This window comes from Engraulis encrasicolus, chromosome 24, assembly GCF_034702125.1.
Source record: "Engraulis encrasicolus isolate BLACKSEA-1 chromosome 24, IST_EnEncr_1.0, whole genome shotgun sequence".
Lineage (NCBI taxonomy): Eukaryota > Metazoa > Chordata > Actinopteri > Clupeiformes > Engraulidae > Engraulis > Engraulis encrasicolus.
This window is the reverse complement of record NC_085880.1, coordinates 20,460,290-20,479,284: the sequence shown is the minus strand read 5'-3', so window position 1 is coordinate 20,479,284 and position 18,995 is coordinate 20,460,290. Positions and strand designations below refer to the sequence as shown.

Below are 18,995 nucleotides of genomic sequence, written 5' to 3'. Positions count from 1 at the left end.
CTAAACCCACATTGGGTCCAGTTGAGGGAGGAGTTGAAATTTGTTTGCTGCCAACAGGACCTGGGGTTTTAATGCGGCTTGGCAACCAATACTATGGCATCTGCAGTGATTGACAACAATGACAAATGTATAAGATGATATACGTAATGTGTCCTTACTGGGTGTTCAGGTTCCACTCAATTTGTTCAGAGGTGATTCTTGATTTTCATGTTCCACAAAATTTGGTCTGGGGTGATGGTTTATTACATGAACACATAAGCATAGAACAATAAATACAAGGAGAAATAGCACATCAGAACTGAATACAAGGCCCAGTGGACACGTACTGTACATTAAACAATATGGTCATATTGTTGTTTCTCTTACTCAGTACTAGTATTGTTCCCTCAAGTTAGCCTTATACTGTACAAATAATTTCATTTTAAGCAATGTCTTGTTCTTGGCAATGTATTATAATAACACAATACTAATACTACGTACATATCCTGACAAATATACAAGCATCAATTTTGTTCTATGAGGTCATTGTTAAAGTGATACTGTCCCATTTTTGGAAATAAGCTTATTTTACACCTCTCCTTGAGTTAAATTGGGTTTTACCTTACCCCTGTACTTAAAACCATTTTCTGTGTATGGCAGTGCAAATTTTACCTCCAAGCTAGCAATTAACATTGAGTCCTATGAGACCAGCTGGTGGCTAAGTGGTCTCATAGGACTCAATGCTAACTGCTAGCTTAGAGTAGGGTGACCAGACGTCCCGGTTTGGAGTTGTGTGTCCCAGGTCCCGAGCAAACTCTGTCGGGACACAAATATGTCCCGGTTTTGGCCACCCGCTACATTGCGCTACATGTAAATATATGGAAAAGATTACATGTTTACCTGCCACATAATGGCAGCCAGGGCTTGTATAGAAATTCTGAAGGAGTCAGGTGCGATTTGTCATTCCTCCCCCTAAAATTGATTAGAATGCAGGAAATTGCATGTAAAACCGTCATTTTTTTCTGGGGGAGGACCCCCAGACCCGCCCGCCAAATCTTGACATAAGTCACGCGGCGAAGTGTCACGGTTTTAGACTACAAAAATCTGGTGACCCTGGCTTAGAGGTCAAATTTTCACTGTCATACTCAGAGAACGGTTGAAAGTACAGGGGAAAGGTAAAAAAAAACCCAATCATTTAACTCAAGGAGAGGTGTGAAATAAGCTTATTTCCAAAAATGGGACAGTATCACTTCAACATCTTTATATTCTTCCGCCACATTCCACTGGTCTTTACACCTCTAATACTTCTCTAAACACTTGGAGTGTTTTTTCCAAGTCTTGAAGTGTCCCCAACTCTTCAAGTGTTTGTTCAAGTGCAAAAACTTTTGTTCTCATCAAGTGCTGCTAAATAAGTAGAAGCTAGAGGTCAGTTGAAGGAGTCGTGTTAAAGTGATCACGTTCTTGGACTTTTGTTTGTACGTTTAAGCAAAAAACAAAGAGTTAAGCTGTGTAAGAGTTGAAGTTGTAAGGGTTTTGCCACGGTGGTGTCTCGTAAATGCTCTTAAAGGTTTTTATTGGCTTTCCATAAAACGACTAGCTAAAGTGAGGTACAGTTGAGGACGATATTATTAGCCCCCCTCCTGAAATTAGACATATCTCTTCATTGATCATTGAGAATTATCATTATTAATAAATGTATGTTATTCTGGAAATGAATACACCATGGAGATAGTATCCAATAAGTTAAATTTGGACTTTTCCATTTTCACAAAGAGTTTAAACAAAAAAGTGTAAAAATGGCAAGGACAAAATTATTAGCCCCCTTATCATTAATAGTCAATACAGTGCCATTTATGAACAAAAAATGACACCAGGCACTTTGATTAGTTTTTAACTATGTTGGCACATGTCCTACCAGGGATTTTGGCCCATTTTTTTCATTGCAAATAGTTAAGCTGGTCCAAATTGCATGGATGTTGAGGATGGACATTCATTTTCAGCACTCTTCAAATACTATCTAAAGGATTGAGGTCTGAACCACTCCATGACCATGGTTTTAGTATCCTTGAAGAACATTTGAACTATTTTGGATGCAAGTTTTGGGTTATTATCTTATTGAAAGATCCAGTGAAGATCTTAACTCCCTCTATGAGCATATTTTTGCAAGGTCACTTTCCAAATTCTATCATAATTTTCAGTTTTTATGGTGCCGTACACCCAAACAAGGTTTCCTGTGGCTGAGGCTGCCACAGAATGATGCATCCACCACCATGTTTAATTGTGAAAACCATCTTATAACGATTCAAGGCCTATCCCTTTCTTCACCTGACAGAAGCAGAATTCATGCATCAAAGCAGGTGCAATTGAATATCATCAGATGAAAGCAGAGACGTTCAAAACTCATTTTTGACTTTCAAATGTTCACAGGCAAAGCTCGATAACAGTCTGATATGCATTGCCTTTAGTAAAGGGGTTCTTCTGTGATGATGGCCCCAAAGCCCAATATTATGACAAGCCCTAACAACTGTCTTTCTCTGCTGGGGGAAACCTCCAGGTGAGGCCAGGTCAATAACAATCATCTAGGCAGGTGTCCAATGCTTCTTTGGTCTAATGAGGCTAAGCAGTTTCCACAGTTACACATAGTGGAAGGGCATCAAGTTTAGTCTGTTATTCAGCCTCAGACACAGGGAGTCTGGGTCTGAATCTGGATTGCTGGGTCTTCCAACAACATTGTAATCCAAATCATACATTTAGATTAGTTCAGAGGTTCTTGAAGGACACTAAAACCATGATATTGGAATCACCCGCTCATAGTCCAGTCCTCAATCCCACTGAGAGTCTGTGGTTAATGTCTATGCTCAGCATCCATGCGATTTGGACCAGCTAGAACTTTTTCAGTGAAGAAATGGGCCAAAATCCCTAGTGGGGCACGAGCCAACCTAGGTAGCAACTTATCAGAGCCTGTTGGCAGTTTTGGTTCATAAATGGCGCCATATTGACTATTAATGATCAGGGGGCTAATAATTTTGTCCTTGTCATTTCTGCCCTTTTTTGTTTAAACTCATCCTAACAATAGAAAAATCCAAATTCAACTCATTGAACATTATCTCCATCAGTGTATTTGTTTCCAGAATAACAGAAACGGTGAATAATGGTAATTCTTACTGAGAAATCAAGAGAAATGTCTAATTTCAGGAGGGGGGCTAATAATATCGTCCTCAACTGTATGGAGCGAGAGTGAGTGAAAGCTGTTTTGGGCAGTCAGGATCATTTTTGGCCCCCAATCTAACAACGCATGGTCCACTTATATGACCCCTATGAATGGTCCTGATGTGCCCCTCTAAAGTCTATTGTCGTCTGAAGAAAGGTTTCCACCCGAAACGTGGGAGCAGAAAAACCCTGGTTGAAGCTTTTTCACTTTTATTCTGATTCACCCCTCCTCACACAGGGCCAGATTAACTGATTAACCAAAAGCCATTTTTTGGTCATGTCATTTTTAAATTCTTGATAATCCTCCACAGTTTGCAGACATGTTATCTTTAATTCCTACCTCATAATTATGACACCGTCTAGGCAATTTTGTTGCAAAATTTGCCTTCCAGGGGGGGCGGCTACATTAACCTGTAGCATAGGGGCCCAGGACATCTTAATCCGGGCCTCCTTATGCTTATGTGGCCTGCGTGGGGGTCAGGTGCTCTACTACAAGACACGAAAGAACACATTGGGGTGCAACTTAATTGAGACTAACTGCGCTGGTTCTACACTCAGGGCTCCAACCTGCAACCTACCAGCCAACGCTCCAGATCAGGCATGGGAGGCACAGCACAGGAGGTCCAGACCGATAGCTAAGTGCTACTAATACTGTTTGAGGGTTTAGGAGGGAGGTATACGAACATTCTTCGCCGAAATCTGCTATTTAGCATCCATTACACTCATCCCCCTAAACCTCACTCCCATCCGGGTCATGGCACCAAAGTAACTGAGATCATCTATACTAGTTCGCCACTTGGGGCTCAAACCCACGACATACCAGTCAACGCTCTAGTTCGGGCATGGGAGCCGAGGCACAGCACAACACCACTGAGCTAAAGATCCAGACCGATAACGCGCGGCCGAAAGCCTACTGTATGAGACTTTTGGAGGGAGCTTTACTAACATTAGCTCTTGTAGTTGGTATCCGTTACAGGGGCCCCAGGGATCCCCATGCTGCAATCCCTATAGCTGGCCCTTATGAAGCTCTGTGTACCATAAATAGTCCTGACCTACCCGCCACTTTGGGTCCAACTCAATATCTAACCTCCTGTCCTCTCCTTTTGCTTGTGGCCTTGTACTTCGCTGATGCCCCGCTTCTTTGGAGAAAATGATTCAACCGTTGTCACAAAGGCACAACCTTTGGGTAACTTTTCCCCATTCAACATCCCGATTGCCAATGACTTTTGAATTGTGCTTTTGTGACATATTGAATAAAACTTCTATCGTCAATGATGTTTCTTGCCACAAGCAAAAGGAGGCAATGGGAGGTTAGACATTTACCATTTCCCAATGTCAAGTGTATGAGCCTTAGTAGTGCGTGAAACGCCCAGTGATTGGATACTCGTGACTACAAAGGCTGACACACTTCGAAGGACGTACACTAGACATTGGGAAACGGCCATTAAGTTGGACAAGGTCACCAAAGTGTGCAGTGCGGTCTGTCTGTGTCACAGCTTGAGTTTACTCATAGAGGAATAGAGTTGGGCCTCCAGAGCCATCTTGTGGAAGGACTTGGGCGACGCCTGCTCCCTGACGCGCTCCCTCATGCGGAAGGAGGCCTCCGCCACGCGCCGGCTCTCCTTCTGCAGCTCCTGCCTCCTCTGGCTGAGCCGCTCGCACCTCCTCTCCTTCTCGGCGGCGGCCCTCTGCCTCATCTCCTGCTCCCGCTCCTGCTGCTGCCGGACGCGCTGCCGCAGCTGCCGGTGCCACTGCTCCTTCCGGCGGTTCTCCTGCCGCAGCTGCGTCACCCGATTGCTGCGCTGCACGTGCGCCCGCTGCTCCGCCTGCTGCGCCCTCTGCTGGCCCAGCTGCGCCAGCACCTTCTTGTCCCTCACCAGCTGCCTCCGGTGCCAGCCGGCGCGCTGCTGGGCCTCGCGTAGCTGCTCGGCCTCGCGGGCGGCCCGGAACTGGAGCTCCTGGATGCGGCGCTGCAGGAGGCTGGCCCGGTTCTGGCCCGAGCGCAGCAGCTTCTGCTCCAGGAGGCTCCTCCGGGCCTCCTCCTCCAGCTGGCTCTGCTCCTGCGTCTCCCTCTGCTGCATGACGTGCCGCAGCTGCTCTCGGAAGTTGTCCTGCTGCAAGCGTCGGCGTTCCTGGTGCTCCTGGCTCCTGCGTGCGCGGCGTGCCCTCTGCTCCCGGCGCTGGGCCAGCCGAGTCTCGCTCTCGCGGTCCTGCATCTCCTGCCTCTCGCGGTCGTGGAGGAGGCGCTCCTGGGAGATCTTGCGGTCCTCTGCCTCGCGCCGGGCGGCCTCCATGCGCTCTTTCCTGCGCGCCTCCTTCTCCTGGGCGAGTCGCCGCCAGCGCTCCTCGTGCCGTGCCATCTCCTGCTCACGCATCTCGGCCTGCTGCACCTAGGGGGAGTTGGTGGAAGAATGGGGTGTATGCGGAGGCAAGGGGTATATGTGTTATACATATGTGTATGTATGTGTGTATGTATGTATGTATATATGTATGTATGTATTGTACATGGATGTGTGTACACAACAAATTTTGGGCCCTATGTACTATCAGCTCCAATGTACCCAGCCAGTGGTGTAGTCTACTTTTTTATGGTGGGTGTACTGTATATTTGAGATTTTTTTAAGTGGGTATACTGTACATATTTGTGCTATTCAAAACAATGGATCAATCAATTTTAAGTGGGTATACTGAAATCCCTGAAATTTAGAAGTGGGTATACTCCGTATACCCGCGTTCTACGTAGACTACACCACTGTACCCAGCCAGATATCTTAATAAATTGGCCTGTGAGTGGACCCTGGTGGCAGTCACACTTTACCCCCCTGAACGACACCCCTGTGTGTAGTGTATGTGCATGGTGTCTATGTGTGCTTGTATATGAGATGTGAGTCAAAATTGCTAATGCTGAACCTGCTGAAATTGACTTATCTGACATGAACCCGAATATCCCCTATGGGGCAATAAAAACCACCTCCTCGCGCATCCTCCTCTTCCTGCGTGCCTCCACGTCCTCCTGCCAGCGCCGGATGCGGCGCAGCAGCTCCTTCTTGCGCAAGCGCTCGGTGTGGAGGCGCTGCTCCTCCTGGTGCCTCTGCTCCTCGTGCCGGTGCCTCTCCTCCCATACGCTCAGCTGCTGCCGCGAGAGCTCGTCCTCGCGCCGCACCAGCATGAGCGCGGCGATCTTGCGGTCCTTGCTGGGCACGGTGATGCTCATCTTGCTCTGGATGTCCCTGGTCAGTTGCTCCATCTGCCTCTCCGTGGCCTGGGAGTGGTGCAGGTCCCCCAAGCTGACGGTGGAGGTGCTGTAGTGGCCCATCTGGGGCCTAGCCTGGTTGCTTCTGCTGCCCTCAAACTTTGAGACTGTTGTTTGCGAGTGCTGGTCCCCGCTGCCCCCTATGAACGACTTGTTAATTTCACTGAAGCTCACCGACCTCCGTCCGTTCAAAATACCAGCAGACTTGTCTCGCAGCGCTTTCTGTTGCGCGCCATTGGTGGCCTTTGGTGTTTTACTGGCAGTGCTTTGGTCGTCTGACCTTTGCTCCAGAACCGTTTCTAGGGCAGAAGGAACTTGTTTTATGGCCGCGCCAATGCCTCCTCCTCTCTCCATAAGTCTGTTTCGCTCTTCTCGGCAGAGACGCAAAAGTCGAAGCCGCTCTCGTTCGTGGGCATCGTATAATGTCCTGAGTGATCCTAAAGGCATGCCTTTGTGTTCATCCATAAACTCGGGGAGTGACTTGAATAGGAGCTCCACGGGCTTTACGCCCAATTTTGCGCACGACTGAAGCGAGCGAGGACTAGTTAGTACATATCTACATTTTTCAGCTTCTGGTACGTCAAAGTTATTAAGATCCAAATGGAGGAGTGGTGACGGTGGTCTAATGTCCTCCATTACTTGCGTGCACTTATTAGAGCTGAAGTAAGCCAGTGTTGTTTCCACCATATGGTGATTATCTCAGCCCTCATCTGTTGACGTTAAGGTACTTATCTCTCGCCATACCGAAACAATAAATAAAAGTGAACACTTACGCATTTCCTTTCCTATATTAGGCAGTTAAAATGATGCAGTTTGTTTCGTGAATGTTTTCTCACACTTTCTCGGTCTCAATGCGCTGTACATCTTCTCGATCCGCTTACCACCACCAGAGCCTGGCTGGCTGTGTTGTCGTGGTGGAGGACGCTTCTTTGGTGTCCATGGGAAACCACCACCGAGTGAGTAATGATTAAACTCTAACATCTCTCTAGGTATGGCAGCGCTCTCTAGCGGTGGAGTTGACATAAAGCACTATCAGCAGGTAGTCATGATTACTTTTGGTGTCATGCAGTCTTATTTAACAGCCCCTTTTGTCACCTTTGACCATTAATAGGTTTCAATAGTATCCCTCCAATAAACACACAGCCCTCATTTCCTCCCCAAATATGTTGTGTCACCGCTGTGTTGGTTAGGCAAAGCATTGTTCAATCTTCACAGGTTGTAGTAGGTCTACAATTGTGCTGAAAGCCTGTGGACTGTGGACAATAAGTTGACCACGAGGAAGTTAATCATACATCGACCCACCTGAAATATTATCCAGAATCTTGCATAATTGTTGACTTAGCCAATTAATTAGCTCAATAACTTGAAGTAGCCACCAAAAAAGTACAGTGGCCCTTGTTGCCTTGCACAGCTGCAGGACTAGGCCTACTGTACACGTGACTTGGTGATAAGCACATATTAAATCAACTAGGCCAATTAGTTAATTACGCTGAAGGTATTTTTTCTCCTATTGAGAAAATTAATCTGATTCAAGCGCAAATCAGCTTCCGATCGGCATGGGAACACGGTAGGCCTGCCGGGGCCCCTCTATCCTCCTACGGAGCATTACCTTTTGGCATCGTAGTAGAGTAGAAAAGAGTTGACTCTGGACAGAGAACAAGCCAGTGATTTACTGTGCTTATCCCAACCTCACCTAACCTCAGTGCAAACGTAAAAGAGTATGGTCCAGGTTCACCATGGTGATAAGCCTATGGGCAACTAGTTTGAGTCCTCGGTGATGGATCGCAGGTCAGCTGACTGTTTTGTCTGCATTTCAGATGGGCCCGCACTGACTGTCTGTCCCCCTAACCTGAGTCATCATACAACCCAATAGTATAACATTACCCTTAGATGACACTTTTATTCAAAACAAGCTAGTTATTTACTGTATTTACAGTATTTACAGGGACTGAATTTGGTTACAGACCCTGGAGCAATGTTTGGTTAGGTCAAGGACACTTCAGCCATTGATCAATGACACTTCAGTCATAGATGTGTGTGGGAAGAGGCAAGGGTGGGTGGGTGGGGTTTGAACCTGCAACCCGTCTGATCTGAAGTCCTCAGTCTGTAACCATTAGGCCATGGCGGCCCACGGCTGACTGTCGGCAGACCCTCGGGTATTTTCCCTCAGCAATGTTTGTGGAGCAAGGTGGAACGCATTCAGGTTAACTGTCCACCCCCACTGGCTGTCTGCTAGACTTAATTCCAGGAAGGACAACACTGCAGGTTCAGTGAGGAAGTTCAGACGAAGTAACTTTATCATGCGGATGCCACTGTGTGGGTGTAAAGATGCTCTTCAATGTTTGTATAAGCTTTTTACGTTGTACTTTGCTCAGTCATAATATGCATTTTCACCATCATCACTTTTATGACACATGACACAAGTATGACACAATGGTGCACTGTTGCAAAACTGCTCTGAGGTGTGACTTGTTTCTGTTGAGCATTACACCTGCCCTTTGAGAAATTAAATGTGATCGTGATTAAGCATTACACGCGATGATGGATGAATTACCAGTACCATTTTACGATCTGTAGTTTCTTGTGCGACCAGCGATTGGTAACGATGCCCAAAGTGCAGCACAGTAAGGCCCAGTCAGTAAAGCCTCTGAATGAAGGTGAAAAGTGAAAGCTCTCCAGCACGAGCCACACTCGCAGGGCCACTGCTAAGGTTTTGGAGGCTTGGGAGCTGGTCAGGAGGCCCCCCCTCATAATTAAATAACAATAATAAATACATTTTTTATGTTGGTCTCAAATTTGGGAGGCCCCAATTTTGGGGGCAAAGCGGTTGAGGCCCTATAAAGCCATCTGCTTCCTCCGCTTATGCCTACGGCGGCCCTGCATAGTCGAATGGCCATGCCTCCCCCCCCAGAGGCCAAACGCTACTAATTATGCAGAACATCATTACGGTGCCTAATCACATACCATAGGCCATGCCAATACTCTATCACCTGAATGGAAGCTCAACATGAAATTACATCAAGCGCGTTAGCTACCCCCACGTCAAGTCACGTCATGCGTCTGCATCAGCAGTGACTAATAGCATCCCTATTACTGTAAGAATGATTTACTTTGTGTGTAATGCATGAAAAGCCATAAATTGCACAGCAAGGGTTATTGGTGTTCAGCTCGGAGTAGGGGTCACCCAGCAAAAGAACACTTGATGAAAGTAGCCTTACGACTGCACAATTCAGCTACCGTTTTTTTGTCAGGAAGTTGAGCAACAAATCATGAAGAGACAATAAGGGCACAATAAAACATTACTTTGTTTCTTGGAAAAGGTGCATTGTACAAAGTTTCAGCAAACGTGCCACAATTAGTCTTGAATAAATTCTGCAATGTTCATTGCAAGTGTGAATCTAAAGCTGTGTAAGAAGAGTGTATCTGAGATATGGGTGGAATGGAGGCCATTCTGAGGAGGGTTTGGGACGGGAACGACCTTGTACGTACTGTATGTGCAGGGAAGCCGACAAGGGGGGACAAAGGGGTCAGCTGTCCCAGGCCCAAGGAGCTGGGGGGCCCATAATTGGGTCCTCATTACATTGAATGCGTTGGGAGGGGGGCCCTTTCAGATGACTTTGTCCCGGGCCCAGCAAAAGCTGTCAGCGGCCCTGTGTATGTGCACAGGGGCCCACCGGCTCATAATCTCACGACAGGCCAATGAATTTGACTTTTTAAAATTATACAGCAAAGTGGAGAATAAACTTCTGGGTTACGAGAGACTGTTAAAGAAGGAAGATCAGAGGGGCTTGCCAAGCGTGACAAGACAGAATGCTGGGCTTTCCCTGGCCAATGCCAATTAAAAAAAAAAAAAAAAAATCCTTCAAAATGACTGAGGATAACCACGTCACTACATTTTTAACCAAATTGAGTTACGTTGACCAGATCGGCCCACTCAGTCTTGAGATTATATTGAGACAGTAAGTCTTTAGGCTGTGTAGAGACGCCTCAGTCATCAACAGAGAAGCTCTCAACGCATGACACTCACCAAATGAAAGGGTCCAACAGTGTACATTCTTGTGTGGTCTGATTGCAATGGCTAAAAGAAGAAACTATGAGAGGCATTTTTTTTTATACAAACACATTGTATTTTCGTCTATCACAGATTACAATTTGGCAGTTTCTTCAAAAAAATAAACATTGCAACAATGGCAAACAGAGCCATCGCCATTACGTCATTATATCACAACCTTCTCTCTAAACAGACGAGAAACCATACCCTGACTTGCACATTGTGCTTTTTTTTCTTTTTAAAAACTGTAGTTGGAGCAGTTAGAAGGTATACAGATGATAAATACAACAAAGGCTCAGTATTTACAGAATATAAAAGGCTAGTTTTTTTTCTCTTTAAAAAAAAGGAAGCATTTGAACACTGGTCAACCATAACTTGGATTACCACAAGACTCATTAAAAACCAATATCGTCTAAACGTCTATAAGAACGCTAAAAATAGATTTCACTTCATCTTTTAAGTCTTTAAAAATGTTTAACAGGCATTTCATACAGTACAAGTGCATGCGGAATACAATACTGATTTCACTGGTGTACACCAGAAGCCTTTGTAAAACAAAGTTGACCTAAGTATCTTAATTGGCTTGAAAAAGTCAGGCAATCTGTCTTTTAAAGACATCTTAAATGTTATTAGTTCTGACATCAATAGCTGCATCTTTCATGCATTTTGTAGTGAAACGAAAAAACAATAAAATAAAATGGCACAAAACATCAGTGCAATGCATTTACAAGCTGGTCTAAACTCATGCTACCAAGTAGGCTTTTTGACCTGTGAACTACCTGAAGAGTTGTTCAACATTTTTTTTTATATTATTTAATTATTAAATTATTCTACATCGCTTACATATCTACTCTACGCGTCATTAGGCACCTAAACTTGATGAAAAAGGCCGTTCTTCACATTCACCTAAAGTGTATAGTGTTAAGTTTTTTTTCCAGTTTTCCGCAGGACCAGGTTTATAAGAGCAACAGTGCAGTGCGCAGAAGAAGGGGTGACTACTACACTTGGCACAGTTAAAGTAGCAATCCCATCCTAATGGAACAGACGGACAACAAGAGAAGATGCGTTAATACAAGGCAAGGGAAGGCAAGGAAAAGGAAGACCGGCAGTTCTTCACATGGATTCGTAAACCGCTTTGTAGAAAACGGGACGTGCCACTTGGCTCTCTGGCTGACGCAACAGTTGACGGGCTGGTCAGAAACATAAAAAGCAGAGTGTCACCCCCGACCCCCCCAATAAAGTCCAGGCTTTCACAGCAGGGGGGGTGGTTGAGATTGAGAGAGGGGGGGTGAATGTGGTGTGGGGTGGGGGTTTGGTGCGAGAACAGTCCTCCTTCTGACAGACCAGTCCGTCTCAGATGCTGGTCCTCAGATGATGGTCTTCAGATCATAGCCCGGAAGGCAAAGGACAGGGCCGCTCCCAGAGCCAGACCCAGAGACAGGAAGAAGGCCATGATGGCCCCAGCTGTCTCGGCCTCGTGGGGAGCCACTTTCCTGGAAGAGCACACAGAGAGAGAGAGAGACGCAGAGCAGAGAAAGGAAAGAAAGAAAAAGAAAGAGGGGGAGTAAGAAGGAGGGAGATAGAGATAGGAGATAGAGATAGAGAGAGACAGAAAGAGAAAGCGGTTGTGAGATTGACAGAGAAGAAAGAAGGAAAGAATGGGAGATTAAAAAAATGGAGAGACAACAAATCAGGCAATATTGTGGCCACTCATCCAAGGCCGTTTGACGTCATGACAAACAGCTAGCTGTTTACCATCTACAAAAACAGGAAGCCCTACACCACACATTTTAAACTTCAGACAGCACTCAGTAGGAGGTCTGATGAGAACACTAGTTCAGAGATCATATAAATAAGTGGATCGCTGAGGTTTACTTTGGACGTTTTTCAGTTACAAACTATGGAAAACCTTATTCAAAAGGGTTTTTAGGACACTTACATTTCAACGAATGTTTTAAAGAATGCTTTAAAGTACAGTATGCAGATGTGCTTTATTGTAGTGTTTTTCAACGGGGGTGTTGGGTAGCCTTCGGGGGGGGGGGGGGGGCGTTGAGATGGAGAAAGCAGAGAGGGGTGGGGTGCTCAGTTGCCAATTGGGGGGCAGTAGTCCATTTTATTTTTTAATACTACAGGGGGCGTTGACAGGCCTATGATAACGTCATAAGGTTCAAAAAAAAGTTGAGAACCACTAGCGTACACTGCACACCCTTTTTGAAAAGCAAAAATTTGAACAATATTTCAATAAGCACAAGTTATTTCCAAAATGTGCATAGATGGAGTAAGTTTAATAAAACATCCGTTATGCTTAAAAACAGAAATGTTTTAAGGGTAATAATACTCACTTGGGGCCGAAGCACATGCAGAGGCTGGCCAGGTATCCGTTGCTGAAGGAGAAGATAATCATGAAGACGATGTACCAGGCGTCGTTGGAGAAGACTATGGGCATGACGTAGCGCGGCTGCACGTTGCAGAGCATGAAGAGCGGCACGAAGATCACTCGCGCAATGCACATGATGGGCAGCCACATGCTGTCTTTGCCAGGCTAGAGGGCAGGGCGGGAGAGAAAACAAGTTTGTTAGAGGGCGCACTCAACTTCTGGGAAAAAATGAATAACTTGAGGTGCACGATAAAAGGTACCAACTTAAAGAAGAAAAATCCGCACTCACAGGCTACGTCTTATTATTTTTTTTATAAATTACCACCATGTTCACAAGCAGACGCGTTTCGGCTCTTAAGCCATCATCAGTGCCTGGTACCACATTAACAAAACATTACTTTACACTGCATTTGGCAGATGTTTTTTTTTTTTTTTAACCAAAGCAACTTACAATCGAGAACATGATTATAGCCAACATCACTAGCAGATACAACTACAAATACAAAAGAGACTTTTTTAATCACAGCATTTTTTGACCATTTGTTTATGTTAATATAGATTTTTCCCTGGGGATTTTCATGCTGTTTATTTTATAATCATTTATAATAGTGACAGTGAAGAAATGACAGGAAACGGTAGGGAAAGAAAGACAGACAGAGGGGGGCAGATTGGGAAATGACCTCTGGCTAGAATCAAACCCGTGTTCCTATGCAGTGCAACAGTACAGTGCCTTAGCCCTTTGAAGCCACGGGCAAGGCCCTATTTGACCATTTTCATATTGACTTCCCGAGAGAGAGAGAGAGAGAGAGAGAGAGAGAGAGAGAGAGAGAGAGAGAGAGAGAGAGAGAGAGAGAGAGAGAGAGAGAGAGAGAGAGAGAGAGAGAGAGAGAGAGAGAGAGAGAGATTTTAGTAATGTACAGCAACTCTACAGGTCACCATGTCAGGTTTTTTTTGTAGGATTTGCACGCAACGCTGCTCTGTTGACCTTGTGATATTGACTCCCCGTCATAATGAAACCTCCGCCATGTCTGGACAACTGAATTGTCTATCTGTTCCTACTTGATCTGAGAATTTGGCCTCCCAAACACTAAATAGGACCCTTGTCTGAAGAAGCATTGTGCAAGAACATCTTCTGGGGAAGATGGTGAAAAAAGAAGCATTCCGATTGGTTTTTGATAATGACACTCGTGCCCATTGGGGGTTTGGGACGAAAACAAAACTCATATGACCTTCTGATATCTGGCAAACTAAAGTTAAAAGTACAGATACAACAATCTCCCCATCACTGCCCCCAATTGGAAATGGCAAGAGCCAAATCTCTGTCGTCAATGAGCATTGTGGACGACCAGACCCCAGCTCACTAAAAGGAGACCCTAAAACTAATTTAGCTAATGCGATTGCCCTCAAAGTGCATGGCGCGTGTGTGTGTGTGTGCGTGCGTGCGCGTGTCGAGGGAAGGGAAGGGCAGGGTCAGGGTCGGACTAACGCACAGACTAGATATGGCTGCAACCTAGGGAGCCCCACCTGCCAAGGGGGCCCTGATTGGCCAAAAGTGAAAAAAATGCAGAACTGTGACGAGATGCAATACTGAAACATTAATCTGGCATGTTGAGTACAGCTAGTAGACATGTTACCCTTAATTCCTCGCTTGTAATTATGACACTGTCTAAGTAAATAAATCTGTTGTGAAATTTGCCTTCCGGGGGGGCCCAGAGCAACCTGTAGCCTAGGGGCCCCAGGCCATCTTTACTCCGGCCCTGGGCAGGGTTATCAATGAGACGTAGCGATGAGACTGGAGGTAATGAGAGGAGGGTGGGGTGGGGATGAGGATCGGGAGGGGTGAGGGTAGTGGGGGGAGGATAAACAGAGTCTCCATTGACAAGAGTACACAGGCCTGAAGTTCAGGGAACATTGGCACTGAATCACATGATCTTCACACACACAGCTGGTAGCACGCAGAGGTTACAGAGGGGAGAGGGCGAGGAGGGGAGGGGAGGGGAGGATTCTTCTGAGCAGCATTCCAGGAGCTCTTTGGCATGTCAAACTAGTCTTTTGACTCTTAGGTTTTGTTTCCGCCCGTCAATGCGGTAATCTCATCAGTGTCATCAAGAAGACAAATAACGGCGGATTGAAAAACAAAATAAATATTTACGCACGATTGCGTAGAGCATTGAGAGAGAGAGGGAGAGCGAGAGAGCGAGAGAGAGAGAGCCAGAGAGAGAGAGAAAGCGAGCCAGTGAACAAGCTTGCTTTAGCAGAGGAGCACGAGGGGAGCGTAAATGGATAAAATTCTCCACTCTGGACAATTAGGGCGGACGGAAACAGGCAGCGTACTGTGTCCGAGCTGCGTGCACACGTGCTTGTGAGAACAGCAATCGGGGTCAGGGGCTAAGGAGGCTGCGGTGAGCAAGTCAAAGGATGCACAGCAGGAGGCACATGAAGTTTTGCCTCCCAGATTCCCTGCCGAGCGCTTTCCTAACTTTGCTTCCTTACTCCGTCACACCACCACCACCACCACTACTACTACCACCACCCCACCTCTCTCCCTCCTCTCTGCATTCTCCCTAGAGGCCCTAGATAGAGCCGTGCTGCTCTGATTAAGCAATAAGCCACGAGAGGCTGTGGGTTTGTGTTCGATATATAACAGGTAAGGGGAGTTGTAGCATGACTCGAAGCCTAGTGCTGTAAAACTCCCCATAGCCATTACGAATCTAACACAAACCCATGGACTCAAGTGGATTATTGCTTACTGTATCTAACACTGTTGCACTGAATCGCTGACAAGATTTCTTTAAAAAGACATATTTAATTATACATTTCTTTACTAACTATTAATTAGCCAAACGTCGTTCAGCTGAGGAAGTGGTTAGGTACCGCAGCAACACCACTACACTTGTGCACGTTCATCGCGCTGCCAGGCACCAACTTTGCTACAAAAACTCAGCGAGGCGACATGCACAGAGAAATAAAATGTCTTTGCACCATTTCTAGTTGGGGTGTCGGTGTGAGTGCAAAGATGTGCTCATCTTCCTGTAGTCTCCCTGGGGTACAATTGCACCAGAGTCTTATCAACTTAGACGCTAGCGTTTATCTTAGCCGCGCCTAGAATCTTCATTTGGAATGGCACGTGTTGACCCCGCATTTACAACGGCGATCAGCCAATCACAATCAAGAACCAGATAAAACAGTGATAGGTTGTAAAAGAAGTGACTGTCTGGAACACAGCTGAGCACTGAGTTGGGGTAGATGATGCACATTTAGAAGTCCTTTTTTGTGTTGCATTTCTACAATAAACGGTATTTTATTGTCACATACGCAGCCATTGGGGTAGACTAGGATATGCAGTCAGTGAGATGGCAGTGTTAAGATTCTTAAACGTCTACATTCTTCACGAATATAGACTGACAAAAACAACAAAACGGGATGGCTGCTGGCAGCCACAAGGCCATCGTTTCTGCTCGAGTGAAATTAAGGGAATTGGAAGGCCCACCTGACTCTCTGCATGCTATGATTGATGATGGCTAGCGTGCTCCACTACAGCAGTGATTCTCAAAGTGTGGTCCGGGGACCACTGATTGTCCGTGACTGAGCTCAGGTGGTCCGCGAGGAGATTTCTACTTTATCCTTGGTGTGGAAAAGTTTGAGAAACACTGCACTACAGGGAAGGAATTGGAAGACCTTTCTCTCTCTTTTTTTTTTTTTTTTTATAAGACAACCAATCTTATTCTAGCTGGCTTTTCAGTCACCATATTCATCATCATCTACCCTGCCCTTTAAATGTTCTCTTCACATCTGATAAAGTTGCAAGATGTGCCGTGCGTGCTGGTATCTGGAGAAATGAGTGCGTTTACATAATCGCAAAATGACACTCCCTCAACTAAATGTTCCAAAATGTGTGTGTGTGTGTGTGTGTGTGTGTGCTTCAAGAGGAGAGATGAGCGTATGGAAAAATGGATGTTGATTCTGAAAGGTCTTCTTCTCTGGGGCGTTGTTACCGCTGCTGAGTGATGCATCCCGATGCAGAGGGAGGAAAATGCCTATTCCCTTATTCCAGCCAGCACAGCAAGCCCATGGAGAACCAGGACCCAAGCAGACCGGCCCCCGGCCCAGAGAACAGATGTTACGTGGGATCTCAACAGGAAAACCCAGTCATCCTTCCATTCTACTGGGGATTTTTTTAAATAAAGGAAATCTCTACTTTGTGTCTTTTACAAGTCCTTACACACACACACACACACACACACACACACACACACACACACACACACACACACACACACACACACACACACACACCACTCCTCCCTCACCCTCTTCCCTTTCGAACATACTTCGTTGACACACACATTCACACACACACACAGTGTTGAGTGAGGGGGTGCTGTACTCTACTCACCCACATACACACAGCGGTCAGGCTGCGCCCTGCCCAGTCCATCACATTGAAGAGGAGGAAGCAGCACACAGGGATGAAGTACTTCTCTGCACAGCACAGGAAATAAAATAAAAGCAATCAACTCTCAAGGCTCCAAAACAACACGCACAGACAGCAGTGTGCACACCCAACCAAGAAACAACACAAGACAGTCAAATCTGAGACAGTGATTAAAAAGAAAGAGAGAGAGAGACAGACAGAGAGCGAGAGAGCGAGAGAGAGAGATCGAGAGAGCGAGAGAGATCGAGAGAGAGCGAGAGAGCGAGAGCGAGAGAGAGGTAAAAGCAAGCAGACAGAAACAAATTGCATGCTCACCCCAAGATCCCGGATTCTCCACCGTGGTCTTGACGTCCACCGTCACGGCGGGGAAAGTGCCGATAGTGACGGCAAAAATGCAGCACACAGACATGGCCATGACCCATATCTGGAGTTAAAGAAGACAGACAGCCAGGAGAACACAGACACATATTATCATGGGGCATTTGACTTGTATATTTGTTTTTTGGGCATTTTGTCTTTTAGTAAGGGGCAGGACAGTGAAGATGGAGACGGCTCATGGGGGCACACACACACACACACGCACGCACACACACACACACACACAAGGCCATGACCTATATCTGTAGTCAAAAAAGCAGACAGACAGGAGAACACAGACACATATTATCATGACATGAGGCATTTCACTTGTGGCATACTACCACCCATTCACCAGCAAGAAAACGCTGATCTGACTGGACCTCTGCGACCGCTGGTATGGTATTTGACCCAAATAGGTGGTTGTAACCTGCCTAGACTCGCTCAGTCTAGATCACTCTTAATACTGCACTGTAATACACTTGCTTTTTTTTTTCCTTCCAAGTGAACGCCCTGCCATTTGCTTTTTGGCACGTGGAGTCTTGGCTGTTTGAAAACAATCCCCTTACTGTACTAGCGAGGGTGGAGAGGTGGAATAAAAAAAAGGAAAGCAACAATAACAAATCCTTTGGCTAGAAGTGAAGGCTGCTGTACCTGCTTAAAGATGCCAAACACTGACACGACAGGCTTGCCCTCCTCATCCGTGAGACTGACCACCGGCCTCTTCTCCGTGGGACCGTCTGGGGACACAAACCAGACACAACACCACCCATGACGAAAACCACCATAGTCTCAGTCTAAACATGGACGGACACTCTTACCCGGACGTCCAACAACAGGAAATCTAAATGCGCTGAGAAGGACAGAGATACAGAGATGGAGGGGGAGAGAGAGAGAGAGAGAGAGAGAGCGCGCGCAAGAGAGAGATACACAGAGAGAGAGAGAGATACACAGAGAAGATACATGGAGATACACAGCGAGAGCGAGAGAGAGAGAGAGAGAGAGAGAGAGAGAGAGAGAGAGAGAGAGAGAGAGAGAGAGAGAGAGAGAGAGAGAGATGCAGCGCCAGAGAGAGAGCGTGAGGGAGAATGTGTATGTTGTTGAAGGGTGTTGTGTCATTGCAGTCTAGACCATAAGAGCTGTGTCTTCACACAGAAACCACGGCGCAGCCATAGGGCATTACTGTAAACACTCGAGTACAGTAAAGCACAGTAGAGTAGAGTACGGCTTTCGGGAGAAGGGAACAGGGAGGGGAGCTGCGGTGTGCTGTGGTTACGAGGCGGAGGCCGTGCTCTGCAGTGGTCGGGGGTTTTTCCCACTGCTTTTTAATTAA

General features: G+C 46.2%; 2 protein-coding genes across 6 annotated transcripts in view; both read right to left on the bottom strand.

Moving 5' to 3' along the window:
* Positions 1-4,670: 4,670 nt before the first annotated feature.
* Positions 4,671-7,078, bottom strand: LOC134441723 (coiled-coil domain-containing protein 177). The gene is made up of 2 exons (XM_063192113.1): positions 6,161-7,078; positions 4,671-5,579 (listed from the first exon to the last, which is right to left on the bottom strand). Exons 1-2 carry the CDS (start codon positions 7,076-7,078, stop codon positions 4,680-4,682), a joined length of 1,818 nt encoding a protein of 605 aa, XP_063048183.1. The 3' UTR covers positions 4,671-4,679.
* Positions 7,079-10,142: 3,064 nt separating this feature from the next.
* Positions 10,143-18,995, bottom strand: part of slc29a1a (solute carrier family 29 member 1a) — a 43,295-nt gene continuing 34,442 nt past the window's right edge. For all 5 annotated transcript variants that reach the window (XM_063191546.1, XM_063191547.1, XM_063191545.1 and 2 more), the window contains 5 exons: positions 18,317-18,402; positions 17,621-17,729; positions 17,267-17,352; positions 12,836-13,035; positions 10,143-11,986 (listed from right to left, as the gene is read on the bottom strand). In XM_063191546.1, the coding sequence (XP_063047616.1) occupies positions 11,875-11,986; positions 12,836-13,035; positions 17,267-17,352; positions 17,621-17,729; positions 18,317-18,402 (593 nt within the window). In that variant the 3' untranslated portion in view covers positions 10,143-11,874. The remainder of the gene's footprint in view (positions 11,987-12,835; positions 13,036-17,266; positions 17,353-17,620; positions 17,730-18,316; positions 18,403-18,995) is intronic.